The sequence below is a fragment of the Lolium perenne genome, chromosome 2 (assembly GCF_019359855.2).
Source record: "Lolium perenne isolate Kyuss_39 chromosome 2, Kyuss_2.0, whole genome shotgun sequence".
In the NCBI taxonomy this organism is placed as follows: Eukaryota; Viridiplantae; Streptophyta; class Magnoliopsida; order Poales; family Poaceae; genus Lolium; species Lolium perenne.
Window position 1 is genome coordinate 155,345,026 of NC_067245.2, and position 16,966 is coordinate 155,361,991.

General features: G+C 53.5%; 1 protein-coding gene across 1 annotated transcript; it reads left to right on the forward strand.

Moving 5' to 3' along the window:
• Window positions 1-821: 821 nt before the first annotated feature.
• LOC127322019 (uncharacterized) lies at window positions 822-16,052 on the forward strand. The gene is made up of 6 exons (XM_071825494.1): window positions 822-977; window positions 13,897-14,258; window positions 14,340-14,761; window positions 15,116-15,180; window positions 15,296-15,401; window positions 15,483-16,052. Exons 1-6 carry the CDS (start codon window positions 822-824, stop codon window positions 16,025-16,027), a joined length of 1,656 nt encoding a protein of 551 aa, XP_071681595.1. The 3' UTR covers window positions 16,028-16,052.
• The last annotated feature ends 914 nt before the right edge of the window (window positions 16,053-16,966 follow it).

Genomic DNA, 16,966 nt, shown 5'->3' on the forward strand with positions numbered 1-16,966 from the left:
TTTAATAATTTCATCGGGATACGCGAACAACGTTCCCGATGGGAGTAGCCCCCGAGGCTACAACCAAGGACATGTACTTGGTTGTAGGCTCAACATTTTCACGACTCTTGTCGCTATATTGTCATCTTTTTATTTCCATCGGGTGCACGACCAGCGCTCTCGATGGGAGTAGCCCCCGAGGCTATGGACAAATGCTTGCATTGGACAATAGGCTCTCGCCTTTTCTTTCTTGTCATACTCGAAATTTCCTTCATTCTAAAGTAGCCCCCGAGCATTTGATCAAAAACTTGTATTAGATCAAAAGCTCGCGAAATTATCATCACTTCTTTCTATCACCAATCTTAACAGCACCGTAGTCGCAATTTTCCTCTGTTAAGGTGACATCAATGCTGACGATAGCCACGAACTCTGTATCGAGAACACGCGAACTTTGTCCTGTCACTGAATTGTGGACCCAAAATCTGTGGCATGTTGACATGTTACGCAAGTGGGGGACACACGTCCTCCGCTTTTTCTGGCACGCCTACTTTAGCGTCTATCCAGTTCCTTCTCAGTAAAAATACGGTTTTACCCCTTGAGCCACGTGTAACTCATCAGGTTTATTACTGCTCCATCCAACGGTGCGTTGATTCGCAAAGTATCTATAAAAGACCTTCTTCTTCCTCCGTTCTCCCCTTTGCCGTGCCGCGCCTCTGTTCTTCTAGAAATCCCCTCTGCAAACACCAGAGCTCCAACACTCGCGCATTGCCCTTCTGCCTCTAGCAGCACTCTTTATGCCACCACGCGCAAGACTCACGAGGCACAGCACACCCGAATCAAAGATGGCGGCGCAAGATCTGGGAGCGTCGGAGTGGGAAAGATCCAAGATTTCCAATCAGGACATCAACCTGATGAAGAAACTGGGGCTGATGAAGAAAAAGGACGCGCTGCGCTTCCCCGGCGAGGAGAGCTACCCGACGCCTCCTATGGAATATCGGGTTAGCTTCGTTGACCATCTTATCCGCGGCCTTTCTACTCCCATCCATGAATTCCTCCGCGGTCTTCTTTTTGTGTATGGGTTGCAGCTTCATCAGCTGACTCCCAACTCCATCCTCCATGTGTCTATTTTCATCACTCTTTGCGAGTGCTTCCTCGGAGTCCATCCTAATTGGGCTATGTGGAAGCGCATCTTCTGCCTCCGCCGCAATGGCTCCCACAACATCGCCTACAACATAGGCGGTGTTGTTATTTGCGTTCGCCCTGATGTCGAATATTTTGACGTCAAATTTCCCGATTCTGTCCAAGGGTGGCGCAAAAAATGGTTGTACGTCCACGAGGAATGTCCCGACTCGTTGGAGTATAACATCACCCCCTTCGACGGGGGTGCCGAAATTCTTCGCCGCCGATCCTGGGATGCAGAGGCCTCCGAAGAAGAGAAAATGGCGATAGAGGCGCTGATGTCCCGTATCCGCGAGCTCCAAAATACCCGTGGCAAGGAACTGTCGGGTATCCAAATTACAGCGTATTTCCTTAGGATTAGGGTGCAGCCTCTGCAGGCTCGCAAGAATCCCCTCTGGATGTGTACGCTGGTGAGGAAGATGTCGACCGGCTCTCCAAAGATCTTGCAGTGAAGGACTTGGAGAAGCTTGTCCGAAGAATCTCATCACTTAGCAATAAAGATGCCGTTCCATCCGCCTGTCGCGTGGAGCCGTATAGTGGTGCCAACGCCCTCCCCAAGGTAAATTACCATTGTCCTTACTGCTATTTTGTCGACTGCTACTTTGAACATTTGTCGTCTTGTTTATTGCTGACTCCCTAGTGTGACTTATTGTCGATATATGTTGTCTTCTTGTAGAAACATCAAGTTTTATCTTCTCTTCCCCCTCTTCCTGAAGGCGGGGAAGTTGAAGAACGAACCGTCGTTGCCGACGAAAACCAGGGTACTTCTCGCCCTGAGAGCGAAGTTGCGGGTTCTCACAAATCCGCGGCTTCCTCTGAAAGAGAAGTTGATTCTGAGGCTTCCGAGTCTACGCATTCCCTCCCTTCTGCTGCTTCTCCGATGAACAAACGGAAGAGGGATGAGGTCGCAGATTCCGATACCTCCAAAACTAATAAGTCCCCTCTCGAAGAAACTTCACCCGAAGAGGAGGAAAAACCCTTCAACCCTTATGATGATGCCCTTGTCATCTCGTAAATTTCTATCGACTTTTTTCTTTTGCATCGATAATTTTGCCTGTCTTTGTTTCTCATATTTTTTCCTGATGTACAGTGGTGATGAGGAGGAAAATCCTCCTGTTGACGTGACTGCTCGAACGAGCACGTCTCGTACTTTAGTTATCTCTGAGACTCGTCCTGAAGCAGACGAAACCTCGCCTCCACAACAGGATATAGGACATCCCAGTCCTGTCATGAGCCCCCGTGCTCCATCGCCAAAAAGTGCAAGGACTGATCGAGGCAAAGAGTTAAGTATCTTGACCGACAGCACGACTCCTCCTCCTATGGATGATGTAAGCGCCTTTCTCGTTCTATTTTTATTGTTGAATGCTTCCAACTTTTTTTTGGTTGTCGAATGTCTTCAACCTTTGCTCATTCTGTGTTACTTTCAGTCTTTGATGAAGGAATTTGTTCGTCTTGGTACCCAATTTATCGGGTACCATGACCTTGCCGATAAGCTGAAAGGTATTCATTGCTTGCTGTATTTCCTCGAGTAGGTTCTCCTCTTCTATTTTGCTATAACTTGTGTCACCCTTTATTTTGTTAGAATCCCTTTCTGAGGCGAATAAGCGCGTTGATGATCTTGCTCGCAAACTTGAGCAAAGTGAAAAAGCTCGCGAAAAGGCTGAATCAGATGCTGCCGCTGTCGAGGGTCTTTGAAAGAAACTCCATGATGCGGAAAATGCCTTGAGCGAAAGCACGGCTCGGCAATCTGCTCGCGAGGAAGACATCATCACTCGCTTGGAGTCGCAGAACCGACACTTCGTTAGTAAGTGCTTTAACCACTTTGATTCATCGTAGATGTTTGCTTTTCCATGCGTCTCTTGACAACTCAAAGATTTTGTTTCAGCAGGGAAGACGCACCAAGATTTTGAACTGGAAACTCCTGAAGATGATCGCCTTCTGGACGCTCTGTCTCTCCTGGAAATTCATGGAGACGAAGTTTGCCAGAGCATCGCTGATGCTAAGTCGGGGTTGTCGCGGCTTTTTCCCTACTTCTTCGCGAAGAAAGAGGATCCCGACACTTTTGCTGCCCTGACCAAGTGCTTCATCCCCAAAGAAGATCTTGGGATGTGCCTCCGTCAAGAGGGTTTGAAGATTGGCGTTGAAGGCACCATCGCATTGGTTGCTGACAGCCAACAAAACGTCGACTGGGCGAAGGTTGGCGATGCGAAGAAGATGGAGACGAAGAGGTGGCAATCCTTGATTAAGGCTGCCAATCCTAACTCGAAGAAGATCCTATCCTTCCTCGGATGCAAACCAACTCTTTCCCCTAGTTCGTCGAAGACGGAGGTCAAGTAGACCGTCTTGTCTTTGAATTTGCTTTTGTTTTCTTCTTTTGTTGTTGTCGCCGTAGTAGCTTTTGCGACAGCTTACCACTGATTCACTAGGGATCTTCTTTTGTAATGCTCATGTAAATATCCAAAATGAATCAATACAATGCTATCTTTGCCAAGTTATTGATGTCGAAATATTTCTCTCCAGTTGGTTTTTGACAACTATACCGCGATGCCTTGTTCTTCGGATGCATTATCAGCCGCGGCCTACTCGAGAAAACCCCCCGTTAACGAGTTTACTGGAGGTTCTTCAAGTGTTGCACAAAATGAGGATTTGGACGAGCTTCGACAACAACTTCAGTCGATGAAGAAACAAGCTCTTGTGATAATGGAACAGTCTCGAAAATCTTCGGAAAGGGAAACATTTGCTCTTCAACAAGCTCAGGAAGCCTTAGTGTTGAAGGAAGCCGCGGTTACTGAAGCTGCCAAAGCTGCCTCACGGGAAAATCATATGCTTCAACTGATGAACGACGCCAGCTTGGATATGGCGGGTACACTTCTTGAACTTGGCCATATTTTGACTTTATTCTTTCTGTTTTCTCTCTCTTGCTGATGCTTCCGTTGGCTAGGTTCTTTTTTGGATACTGCTGCCGAAGATCAACGTGTTGAGGCTCGGTCTAACGTTGACGTGGGCATTATCCTTCGGGTAACTGACATTGCCCTATCCTATACAACCTAACTGGAGGCCCATGAAGGTACACGATGGCAAGACGGGCCACTTGGATGCTACAGCGGAAGATTCCTTGACGGACAAGACAAAGAAGCAGCCGAACAAGGAAAGTTTAGGACTGGGACTACTGTAAACCTAGTCGCACGCCCGGTTGAATCTCTTGAGACCTGGCCTCCTATATAAAGGCCAGGAGAGGGGTTGCCGGGGGATACGATCAATCTTAGCAAATTTAGCCACCAGAAGTCTAGAGCTAGGTCGCCGCAGCACTTAGCCTCTCGATGAGATCTCAGCCGAAACCTTCGGCACCCCATTGTAACCCAATATTCTCATAATCAAGATCAGACATGCAGGACGTAAGGGTTTTACCTCATCGAGGGCCCCCAACCTGGGTAAATTGCTCTCCCCGCTTGTTTGTGAACCGATGTCTCGTGTCAGCCTACAGGATTCCATCAACCCTAAGCCCCAATCGGAGGGCATTGCCGAGGAGTACCCTCGACAATTGGCGCCATCTGTGGGAAGCCTGTCGGCACCGGGCAGGTCATCGGTAGTACCAGTCACATCTGCAGCGTTCTTGCTCGAGTCACCAACACCATCAGACCCGAAAGATTCAATCCGCTGCGGATCCTTCGAGTTCGTACCACACCCCGAGGCGCCGCACCTGATCCCTGCAGAATCGTGCGGCGGCACGAATACTACTTTTGGTGGTGTCCACTTCATCATTGACTCCGGAGGTTTCCTTCGCCTCCCTAGGTCAAGCGCATATAGCCCAAGGACCTCAGTTTTGGAAGGTGTCACTCCAGCGACAACCCTGGAAGTCCCATCTAGGAACATACAAGAAGGCAACCGAGGAAGTTTCGACGTCACGACAGGGCGAAGAAAAAGACGAAGGGACTCGCGCCGCGAAGAGGAAGAACGAATAGCAACTCGCCCTCATCAGTACGAACGAGGATGCCAGTACACACAATCGATCAAGGGCCGCACTCACTCACCATATCTATCGGCCACGGAGCAGCTGGAGGCACCGTGTTATCTTCACTCTTACATCGATCCGAAGGATGGTCGATAGAAATCCAGCCACCTGCTAAGAAACTGTCGACAGTTCCTGGAAATTCGGCAGTTATGCGACGACCTCAGAGCCGAAGCCATGTCAAGAATTCACATAATGGAGAGAAGGGCAGGATCCTACAGTTATCCGCCAGAACCATACGTACCGGAGCGATACGTGCCAGCAGGAGGAGACAAGTATGTACCAACTGAGGTGTTTCCGCAGCCATGCGGGAAGGTCAGCATGATCCATAAAACCAACTTTTCAAAGAGAGAAATTGAAAAATTCTCGCGAGAAGTAAAGTATGCGGAAGTCGCTATGGTCGATACACCCGAATTCAGCGATTGGTCAGATCAGAGCATCTCCTTCAGCAGGGCAGATCACCCGAAGGCCGTTCCTAGGCCTGGTCATGCGGCCCTTGTTCTTGAAGCACAAATCGGAGGGTACAATATGAGCAAAGTATTCATGGATGGAGGAAGTGGTTTGAACCTATTATTTGCCAGCACGATGAGAGCAATGGGTTTAATAGTTGACATGCTAAGAGAGTCCGACACAGGATTCCATGGCATTATACCGACTCGACCCGCTTATTCTCTCGGTAAAACATCACTGGATGAAGTTTTCGGCACGCCTGGCAATTTCAGGAAGGAAAAAATCGAGTTTGAAGTAGTTGACTGGGAATCTCAGTACCACGCCATCCTCGGCAGGCATGCGTTTGCCAAATTTATGGCCGTACCTCATTATGTGTACCTGAAACTGAAGATGCCAGGCAACAATGGGACACCAATAACCGTTCATGGAAGCTTTGCCCGTTCAGACAACTGCGACAGAGACTTCCAAAAGATCGCCTCGAAGTTCGGAGCCAAGGAAGAACTCAACACTGTCGACGCCATCACGGATCACACACAGCCACCAGCCGACAATCGAAACGTAAGGTCCGATGATTTTGACGCTGTAAAGGAAGCAAAGAAGTTGCAGGTGCACCCCACTGACCCGAAGAAGACGGTCAATACGTCGGCAGACCTTACTAAGGCATAGGAAGGCGCGCTCATCGAGTTCCTCTGTGAGCGCTGGGAGATATTTGCATGGGAACCATCTGACATGCCAGGTATCCCCAGGGAACTCGCTGAGCACACCCTCAATGTTGACCCAACAGCCAAACCAGTACAACAGTCAATGCGCCGATTTTCCGAGCCGAAGAGAAGAGCAATTGGTGAAGAAGTTAGTCGACTCCGCAAAGCAGGATTCATTCGGGAGCTCAAGGAAGCCGAGTTGGTGGCTAATCCCGTCATGGTGCCAAAGAAAGACACAACCGCTCTTCGCATGTGTATCGATTACACCAGTCTCAACAAGCATTGCCCGAAAGACCACTTCCCACTGCCTCGTATCGACCAGATAGTCGACTCCACAGCTGGATGCGACCGTCTCTCCTTTCTCGATGCATACTCCGGGTACAATCAGATCAAGCTCAAGAAAGAAGACCAGGAGTTAACTGCATTCATCACCCCACACGGCATTTTCTGCTACAACGTCATAACCTTCGGGTTGAAAAACGCAGGGGCAACTTACCAACGGTGCATGCAAGCCTGCCTTGGAGAACAGATTGGGAGGAACATCAAAGTCTACATCGACGATATCGTGGTAAAGACGAGGCACGCCGCCATTTTCATCGACGATTTGCGGGAAACCTTCGACAACCTTAACAAGTACAAAATCAAGTTGAATCCGAAGAAATGCTTCTTCGGGGTGCCAGGGGGACAAGTACTCGGATATTTCATCTCAGCTAGAGGAATAGAAGCCAATCCTTTGAAGATCAAAGCTATTCTCGACATGGAGCCACTAAAGAATCCGCACCAAGTGCAGCAATTGGCAGGACGATTGGCAGCGCTTAGCAGATTCATCGCCAAGCTAGGAGAAAAAGCTTTGCCCTTCTATAACTTAATGAAAAAGTCAGAAAAATTCGAATGGACGAATGAGGCGCATGAGTCTTTCGACAATCTGAAGAAAATCTTATCGACATCCCCAGTCCTCGTAACCCCACGCGAGAAAGAAACACTGCTTATGTACATAGCGGCGATGGCCCAAGTCTTCAGCAGCGTCCTGGTCGTCGAACGGGAAGAAGCAGGGAGAGTTCACGGTGTGCAGAGACCTGTTTACTACCTCAGTGAAGTACTCACGCCTGCGAAGCAAAGATACCCCCATCATCAGAAGCTGGCATACGCAGTATGGAGATCAGCTCGCAAGCTACGACATTATTTCACGGAGCACCCGATTATCATCGTAAGCGAAGCACCATTGAAGAACATAATGACTAATCCAGAGGCCACGGGTCGAGTGTCCCAATGGGCCATCGAAATAGCACCACACGACAGAACTTACGTTAATCGAATGGCGATAAAATCCCAAATCCTCCCAGATTTCGTGGCCGACTGGATCCAGTCACAGACACCAGCAGCACCCGACATGTCGGGGTCATGGACAATGTACTTCGATGGGTCGAAACGGAGAATAGGCGCAGGAGCAGGGGTGATACTAATATCGCCACAGGGAGATAAGATGAAGTACATACTACGTATGAATTTCTTCCTGCCAACAAATAATGAAGCAGAATATGAAGCACTGCTGCACGGAATGAAGATGGCAAAGGCATGTGGGGCAACTCGCCTGGAAATTTATGGAGATTCAAACCTGGTGGTACAACAGTCGATGAATTTATGCGACGCGGTCAGCGACAACATGATCACCTACCGGCAGTTGTACCAAAACATGGAAGCTAAATTTGAAGGGTGCGAACTTAAGCACATCGGCAGAGCCAGCAACGAAGAAGCCGATACTCTAGCAAATATCGGATCCATGTGCTCCCCCATCCCAGATGGAGTATTCTATGAAGTTATCACTCAACGATCAATAAAGGAGAAAGTATCAACACCTCCAAAAACATCGGCTGATGAATCGGAGGCAAGCCTGCAACAGGCTGCAGAAGAATCTCCAGCTAAATCCGCGGAACAGGTCCTCCTCCTCGAGCCACTATGGACCAAACCATTCCTAGCGTACCTGACGAATCAAGAGTTGCCAGAGGATCCGGTAGAAGCAAGATGAATCGTCAGACGGTCAAAAGCCTTCACTGTGCTAAATGGTGAACTTTACAAACGCAGCATCTCTGGTATCTTTCAAAGGTGTATTGCCATTGACGATGAAAAAGCACTGTTGCGCGAGATACACGAAGGAACTTGCGGACACCACGCAGGAAGTAGGGCCCTTGTGGCGAAAGCCTTCAGGGCAGGATTTTTCTGGCCAACGGCGGCATCGGATGCTCGAGATCTGGTCATGAAGTGCGACCCCTGCCAGCGTTTCTCGCCAAAACCACACGCCCCTGCGACAGATCTGATGACAATACCTCTGGCATGGCCCTTTTCTCAATGGGGACACGACCAAGTTGGACCACTGCCAAGATCGTCGCCTGGAGGACACACGTACCTACTGGTCACAGTCGACAAGTTCACCAAGTGGATCGACGCAGTACCTGTTCGAAACCAGAAAGCCGAAACCGCCGTTCAGTTCTTCAGGGGAATAACCTGTCGATTTGGTATGCCTCAGAGCATCATCACACACAACGGAACTAACTTTTACTCCAAAGAGTTTCGAAAATTTTGTGATGACGGAGGAATCAAGCTAAAATTTGCATCAGTGGCTCACCCGCAGACCAACAGCCAGGTGGAAAGGATCAATGGTCTAATAGGGGACGGCCTTAAGAAACGCCTTACGGGTGCGGCTGGAGCCTGGGTCGAGGAATTACCATCCGTACTTTGGAGCTTGCGTACTACACCTAACAGGTCGACCCAATACACCCCGTTCTTCCTGGTACATGGAGCCGAAGCAGTTCTGCCAGCCGACGTTCGGTTCAAAGCTACTCGGGTGACAGCATACACAGAATCCACCTCCAACATCGCGCTGCAGGATGCTGTGGACCTCCTTGACGAAGCTCAGGATATTGCTTTGGCAAGAACAACGGTATACCAGCAGGCGTTGAGAAATTATCACAGCCGGCGAATACGCAATCGAAGCTTTAATGTCGGAGATATGGTACTGCGGCTGAAGCAAGAGAGACCCTTGAAGCTCGAATCTCCATGGGAAGAACCATACATCATCACTAAAGTGATACCAGGAGGAGCTTATCGGCTCAGAAACCCAACTTCGGGAAAAGACATTGAAAATCCATGGAACATTGCACAGTTGCGACGGTTCTATACATAGGATACAATTGTTTTTCTATTGCTCGACAGCTCTTAAGGTTGCTTTTACATTATGAATAAAATTCTAATCAGGTTTTCTACCTTTTTCTTGATCCAGGCCTCATCATCCGAACGAACCGTTCGGGGCCCCTATCGCTGGTTCTTACTCCCATCGGGAGCGCTGGCCAAAAACACGCTCGCACGGTGTAATTAATTAAATACTCCCATCGGGAGCTAAGATTAATGACACACAAGACAACCAATCCAAGCCTCAAGAAAATACGCGAGTGCTGCAGTCGATGGTTATACTATCACAAATAAAGGCTCAAACCGGTGCACCGCGTGACGAAGCCAAGCGCCTAATTCCCTCGATTATTCGACGGGTATCGCTCCTAGAAAACTTACATATCGACTCCGCAATAAATTTGCAAATTACAACAGAGTCATCGGGAGAGCAGGCTGAATTGATCACTCGGCCGCCCCCGACAATAAATTATCAACCGAATTAACAAATTCGCCAGAACTACATGATGTGCAAAACACACGTCGAGTTTAGATAAAAACAATCTTATGCAGGTATAAGGATATCACATTCATGACGAGGCTCCTTGGTTCCCTTGGGCCCTCAGATCTCTCTCGATGCATGTCTCCATCCGTGAGATGATGGTATATGCAGGACCTCTAGCGACATCATAATACTGATCTAAACTTCTCTCGGTGCTTGCTATGTCCTTCAAATCTAAAGACGGATGACATGCCAACACTGAAGAAAAGTCAAGTTCAGCACCAGCCAGGAGCTCTTTTCGCACCAACAGTCGAATCTTCTCGGGAGATTTGAATCGGGTAAACAGAGCAGACAGAGTTTCGGGTGCTTGATCTAGAGGGAACAAAGTCTTCCAAACCATCGTGAGATGAGTGTGGAATTTGTCAAAGTAGTAGTGCACCTTCTCCGCCCGATGCTCGAACTTCGCCACGATAACAGCCTTCAGACGATGCGACCATAAATCATGTTTCGGGTGAGCAACATCAGTCATCGCCTCGATCTTTTCGTGGATCCTCTTGTTCTCCTCAGATTTATCTGAAGATACGACTATAAAGGAACGAATGTCAGTTAAAGAACACCCAAGTTTTGTCAGGAATCAACAGATGGGCCAGCACTTACAGCTCAAACTTTCGGTAGCAATATGAAGGCGATCGAGAGCATGTTGTTCAATGGCAGTTGCTATTTCACTCTTCCTCTTCACCAACGCTGCCATCGCGTGAAGGGTGGTAATATATTTATTCAAACGGGATACTTGGTCACGTAAACAACGAAGAAGGCCAGATTTATCGCTAGCCAAAGAATTTGAAAAAGGTTCGGCACAGGAAGAAGACGAAGGAATCTGCAGTACAACTTTCAGTTCAGAACAGCATTAACAAAAATCTACCATTGGGAGTGCTGGAGTGTATATGTTACGTTCAAAAGATTGTTCGTACTGGCTACAGAGCCAAAATAAAACAAGGTCGAGTCAACATGTGTCAGGCCTTAATTACAATTAATAGAGCAAGCATTCAAGGAAGTGCTGACGATGAAACAGGGGCAGCTTCAGATGCAGATTTGGTCTTTGCCTCATCAACCAATTTGAGGAGCTGATTAGCACATGTCACTGCCGATCGTTTGAAGGGTTCAAGGTCGATTAGATGATTGTTGTCATCCACAGGCAATGCCTTAGACAACTTCTCTAAATCAGAGCCCATCCCTGTCGTGGTATCGTCACGGCATATGCCATAGGGTGGCTAATCGAAGTGGTTCCTGAGGGATCTCACGGCGGTATCCGGATGCGGGTATGGGCACGAGCGACACGGCGACGTACCCAGGTTCGAGGCCCTCCGATGGAGGTAAAACCTCTACTCCTGCTATGAGTGTATATGATGATCGCACAATACAACGGTGCTCCTAGAGCTGTGTCCGGCTGCTCCTGAGAGGCTAAGGGAGACGATGGTCTCTCTCACAGGGCAGCTCTGTAGGTGGGAGGAAGCAATAAATGATCGATCCCCTGCACGAGAGGGGGTAGTGCGGCTTATATAGGCGCCGGCACTTTACATATAAGACCCTATAGTTTACTGGCCGGCTTGGCCGGCTCCGGCTTCCGCTCCTTCCCGAGGCGGTGACGTCAGGAGCCGTTGAGGCATCGTGGCATGTCCCATCCGGTCGCCTGCGGTCAGCGGTATGGAGAGGTGGTGTCCCTGTCGCCGTCAGCCACTGTAGCCAGTACGGATTGTCGTAAGCTCCGACGGCCTGTCCGGCGCGTGGCACTATTGCTCCACAGTGCCCCGCGCTTTACGGAAGATGGAGTCAGCGTGGACTTTAGGAACCCGGACCACCAACCCGGTTCCTTCCAGTGCAAGACTCGCCAGCCTCGAGTCGGTCTGAGGTACAAACCCCAGACCGATAAGGCTGGTAGCCGCCGGCCCAGCTACAGCATTGGTGGCCGTAGCCAGGCCGACTAGGACCTAGAGCCAGCCGGCTTCCGGACCAGCCGGCCACGGCGCCAGCCGGCTGCTCCTCAGCCAGCCTTTGCCGCGAGCCGGCCAGCGGCCAGCCGGCTGCTCTGCGTCCATTGCCCTATCCGGGGTCTTCCCCCCGACATTAGCCCCCGAAGCTGGCAAGGTCCTGCGTTTAGAAGGACCTAGGCAGGTTTTCCTGGCTTCTCGAATATATTTGACGGCACTTGGAGGGGCCGACTGAGAATTTCCATTCAGCCGGCTGCGCCCTCATCCGGCTCGTTCCTGCCGGCTGCTTCTAGCCGGCCGCTTTTTATACTTGTACAGTTTTTGCTTTCTCGCAAGATCTGATGGCGTCTCCGCCTCGCTGATGAATTTTGGTTCGAGTGGAACTTGTTGTCCGACTCCGGCTTGCGGCGCGCCGGAGTCTCCGCCGCCTCGGGCCCTGCGCCCGACTGGACTGGTCTAACGCCTGGCCTGGCGGTTGGTTCGTCTGGTCACATCAATGTTCCTCCGGATCCGGTGCGGTAGTGGGCGACGTGGTGTGGCCGTTTTCGGTAACCGTCGTGGTCGTGGGAGGAGTTACGGCGCAGTAAATCCTGATCGTGGCCCACGATCGCCACGTGGCCGCGTAACGGGCGCGCCAGGCGGCTATAAATGCCCCCGGTAGCGGTACCGAGGCGCCCTTCTTCTTCCTCGCGTTCTTTGCTCTCTCGCTCAAACTTTCTCCGTCGCACGCCCACGCTTCTCCTCCAGCAACCTCCTGGCGAACTCCGGCGAGCCGCTGCCCCGACGATCTTCCGCCGGGCCGCCGCCGCCACTCCATCAATCTGGCGCCACGGGGCCGTGCGTTTCGACGGAGCGTCCTCAGCCGCCGTTGTCGCCGCCGCGGTCGCAAGGCTCTTCCTCGCCGTTTCGCCTCTCTTGGTCATCTTCTTCCTCAACCTCGACAATGGCGTCTCCCAGCGGATCGTGGAGGGGCTCGTATATGCGGGAGGACGACATCGAACGATTGGTGCGCCTCCGGCGGATCCCGCAGTCGGTGGTCACGCGGGTGCCCGGCGAGGAGACGGAGCCCGCGCCGGAGCCCGGCGAGCGCGTCGTCTTCGGCGCGCACCTCGATCGCGGGCTGGGCCTGCCGGCTTCGACATTCTTCCGGCAGTTCCTCGACAACTTTGGCCTGCAGCCGCACCACCTGCCGGCCAACGCGTGCGTCCTCCTGAGCTGCTTCGTAGCGTTCATGGAGGCTTACGCCGGCTTGTGGCCCGACATCGACTTTTGGAGCCGGCTCTTCTACTTGAAGGCGCAAACCACCGACGGCCACCTGCGAGCCTGCGGCGCCGCCTCGATCTACACTCGGCCCGGTACGCCTTTCCCCAAAATCCCCACCGTTGACTCGGTGAAGAACTGGCAAATGTCGTTCTTCTATGTGCGCAACGAGGGGCAGCTCGTCGACCGGATCAACTTGCCGGAGTTCAACCCGGCCCCTCCAGTCGGCCGGATCAACTGGAGCTATAACGCCCGCTCGACGGATCCGGACGCTGAGGTGAACCTGCTCTGGGACCTCCTGGCGACAGCCGTTGACAATGGGCTGACAGCCGAAGACCTCCTCTGCACCATCGCCGAGCGCCGGGTGCTGCCGCTCCAGATGCGCACCCACAAAATCGGGCACATGTCCGGCCGGTTCGATCCGAACCGGACGTCCAAGGCGGTGCTCACCAAGGCCCAGGTGGCCAGCCGGGTGAATAACATCACCAAGGCGAACCTGTCGGAAGACTGGAACTACGGGCTGGCGCCCCACGATAGGGACCATCCGCCGGGGCGGGTAAGCCTCGTGTCTTTGCCAATTTCCGGCTTGCGGCTGCGAGGCCGACTTCCTTTTTCTTCTGCCGACTTCCGGCTTGTTATTTGCTCATGCTTTTTCTGTCTTTCTAGCTCTTTGAGCGCCAGAACGCCGAGGACGGCGACCTGGCGACGAGGAGGTGGACGCCGGATCACGTCGATCCGGCTGACCAAGCCGGCGACCAGGCCGGCGACGATGACCTGCTGCAGGCGCCTGATCTAGGCGGCCAGGGGGAGCACAATCCGCCCCCTTCACCAGAGCAGCAGGAGGAGGAGGAGCCGGCGACGTCCGCCACGGGGCCAATCCCCGCCGTGCCCCTTCGCACGAGGCCGCCCAGCACCACGGCGACTTCGGCGCCCAAGGGCACAAAGCGAGCCGGCTCCACCGCCGCCTGGGAGGCGAAGGCGAAGAAGCAGCGCCGGCAGCAGCCGAAGAAGGTTCCGGAGCAGGCCGGGTGAGTTCTCCTTCTTTTTCTTGTTTGATTCCTTTTCTTTCCTTACTTTTATGCTTATCTTTTCTCTGTTTATCCGGCTAGGGCCCCTATCAAGTTTGCCCAGGGCGGCGGCTCCCGGCAAGCTCCACGCGTTGTGTCGCCGCTTCCGCGCCAGAGGAGGGAGCAGACGCCGCAGCCTTCCTCGCGCGCACCTACGCCGCCGCCGCCTGCGGGTACTCCGCCTCCCGCAGGGGCACCTTCCTTTGCCGTGCCGCTGGCCTCAGCGCCTGATCGCGGCACGCGGGCCAACCCGCCGCGGCAGCCGACGCTGGACGATATGTTCCCGCGCCGGACACGTCTTCTGGACCCAGCCGCTGGGGCCGGGCGGGGCATGCCGCCTTCAACCGGAGCCGGAGCCCGTGGGGCTGCTCCTGGAACCGGAGCCGGCAGGGCTGCGCCGCCTGCGGCCGGAGCCGGCACCCGGCCCAGCGTGGTGGAGCTGGATGAGAGCCCGGAGGGCGCCTGTGCGCCGGAGATGACTGCGCCGGCTGGGCCATCCGCTGCGCCCGGAGCGACGCCACCGCCGCAGCCGACGACAGAGGAGCCGGCCAGCAGAATCGGGCGAGGGACGAGCCGGCGCGCATGGAGGGCGCCGACTCGCGTGCGCTGGTGAGGACGGAGACCCCATCGGCGTCGCCGCAGGCCTGCATGTGGCCAAGGGCGCACTTCTTCTTCAGGTGCCGTCCGCCTCCGACTCCAGCCTCGGCTCGGCTGCCACCATGGAGCAGGCGTGGCTCCGCGCCGACTCCTACGAGGTGACCAGCCGGGAGGGGAACCCCGGCCAGGCGTCGGTGGAGATGTTCTTCTCCAGCCTGCAGCCAACCTCAAGGCCAGGGCAGCCGAGGCCGCGGCTAATGTTGCCAAGGTGGAGGAAGCCGGCAAGGTAAGCTTCGTCCGTTTTGATCCGATTATTATCCCGGTAGCCCTCCGAGGCATGGGCCGGCTGCTTGAAGCCGGCACGGGTTTCGCCCGTGCGATCGACTTTCTCTTTTCCTTAGGCTGTGATGGACCGGCGCACCACTCTGTATAATCGCGCCGTCACCCATTACCACAAGGCCAAGCTGGACCGGGCCGACTTGGCCCGCGAGCTGGAAGCCGCCAAGGGTAAGCTCTTGCTTCTTTCGACTCGATGTCTTATTTTCTTTAGTCTTGGTTGGCTGACATTTCTTTCCGGCCGCCTCGCAGTTGAAGCCGCCAAGGTCCCGCAGCTGGAGTCGGATCTCCGAGCCGCTCGCGCCCAGTGCGCCGAGAGCGAGGAGGCGGGCCGATCCGCCGCCGGCAAGCTCAAGCTGGCTGAGCAGGAGTTGACGCGGCTGCGCCTGCTGGAGCAGAACCATCTCGCCGAGCTCAACTCCCTCAGGACGGCGGAGAAGGAGAAGGTGGATGATCTGAGCCGGCGGCTGACGGAGGTGGAGAAGCAGCGGCTTGTGCTGCAGGAGGAGGTCACCGCTAAGTCCACGGAGCTGACGGCTACCGCCAAGCGCTGGACCGACGAGTTTAGCGCGCTTGATCGCGGCTTGGCGGGTGAGTGCATCTCTATGTTCCTTTCCCCTTTGCCGGCTTTCGGCTGTCGGCTGCCGGCTTTCGTTGGCAGTCGGCAGCAGAAACTTCTTTCTTCGCTATCGCCATCTTCGGGCTGGTGGCAGTCGGTTCTTGCCGGCTGCCGCCAGGCTTTTCCTTTTGGCTTAGGACTTCGAAAATTTGCATTTTTCAGCTTATTTCGGCTTTGATGGTTTCTGACTTGCTCCTTCTTGCAGCGGCCTTCCCGGAGACGCAGGACGCGGCTTTAGCAGCCGTTGGCCGCGCGCGACTCCAGGAGGCGGGAGACCGGCGAGGGCAGCTCGTAGTACTTCTCCATGGAGGACCACATGGCGTCCATGGCTGCCCGCATCGAGCCCATCACCAAACTCGGCTGGGAGCTTCGGAAGGCGGCTGAAGAGCTGGTGCCGATGCTGTGGCCTGAAGAGGCGGTGCCGCAAGATATCTCCGGCCTCATCTCCTCGATGGAGCGGGCGCCGGACCGCTTCCTCGACTGGAAGGAGTCGGCCACGCGCGCTGGTGCCGACATGGCGCTGTCCTTTGTCCTCTCCTGGTACAACGAGGTGGACCTGGGGCAGCTCCAGTTCCGGCGAGCCGGCGTGGAGGACAAGCTCCCAGCCGATCTCAAGGCCGCCCGCCTTGCCCGAGCCAGCGCCATCGCCGACTTCGTCGACAAGGGCGCCTTCGTCGCGGACCCAAACCCTCCTCCATCCGATGAAGATTACATGGACGATGAGGAGGCGGAGGACGCGCCCGAGGACGACCCGGCAGCCGGCTCCGCTGATGCCCCTCCGGCTTAGATTTCCTGCTTTTCAGTTGTTCTTTTGCCAAGACAATTTATTAAATCCCCGGGATGCCGGGTGCGCATGTATGAATATTATCGCCCTTTAATTATGTCACACTTTAATGTGTTGGTTATTCATTTGTGTGCCGAGTTGCTTTCTTTCGGCTCGTTCGCTTTTTCCCATCTGCCCCACTCTTTGGCTGTGCTCTTGCCGGTCATACGTCCGACTTGCGATCCGTCGCCGGATCAAGAGCGGGCCGCTGGGTGAGGCCGACAGTATTTCGGTCGAACGAACTGAATTCGGCAATCCGGAACTTATATAAAAAGTTGCAAGTCAACTCGCTCT

Coding starts and splice junctions, on each gene's coding strand:
- LOC127322019 (XM_071825494.1), top strand. CDS start 822: ATGGCGGCGCAAGATCTGGGAGCGTCGGAGTGGGAAAGATCCAAGATT. Junction 14,762..15,115: donor TGAGAGCCCGGAGGGCGCCT/GTGCGCCGGAGA, acceptor TCCAGCCTGCAG/CCAACCTCAAGGCCAGGGCA. Junction 15,402..15,482: donor CGAGCTGGAAGCCGCCAAGG/GTAAGCTCTTGC, acceptor GCCGCCTCGCAG/TTGAAGCCGCCAAGGTCCCG.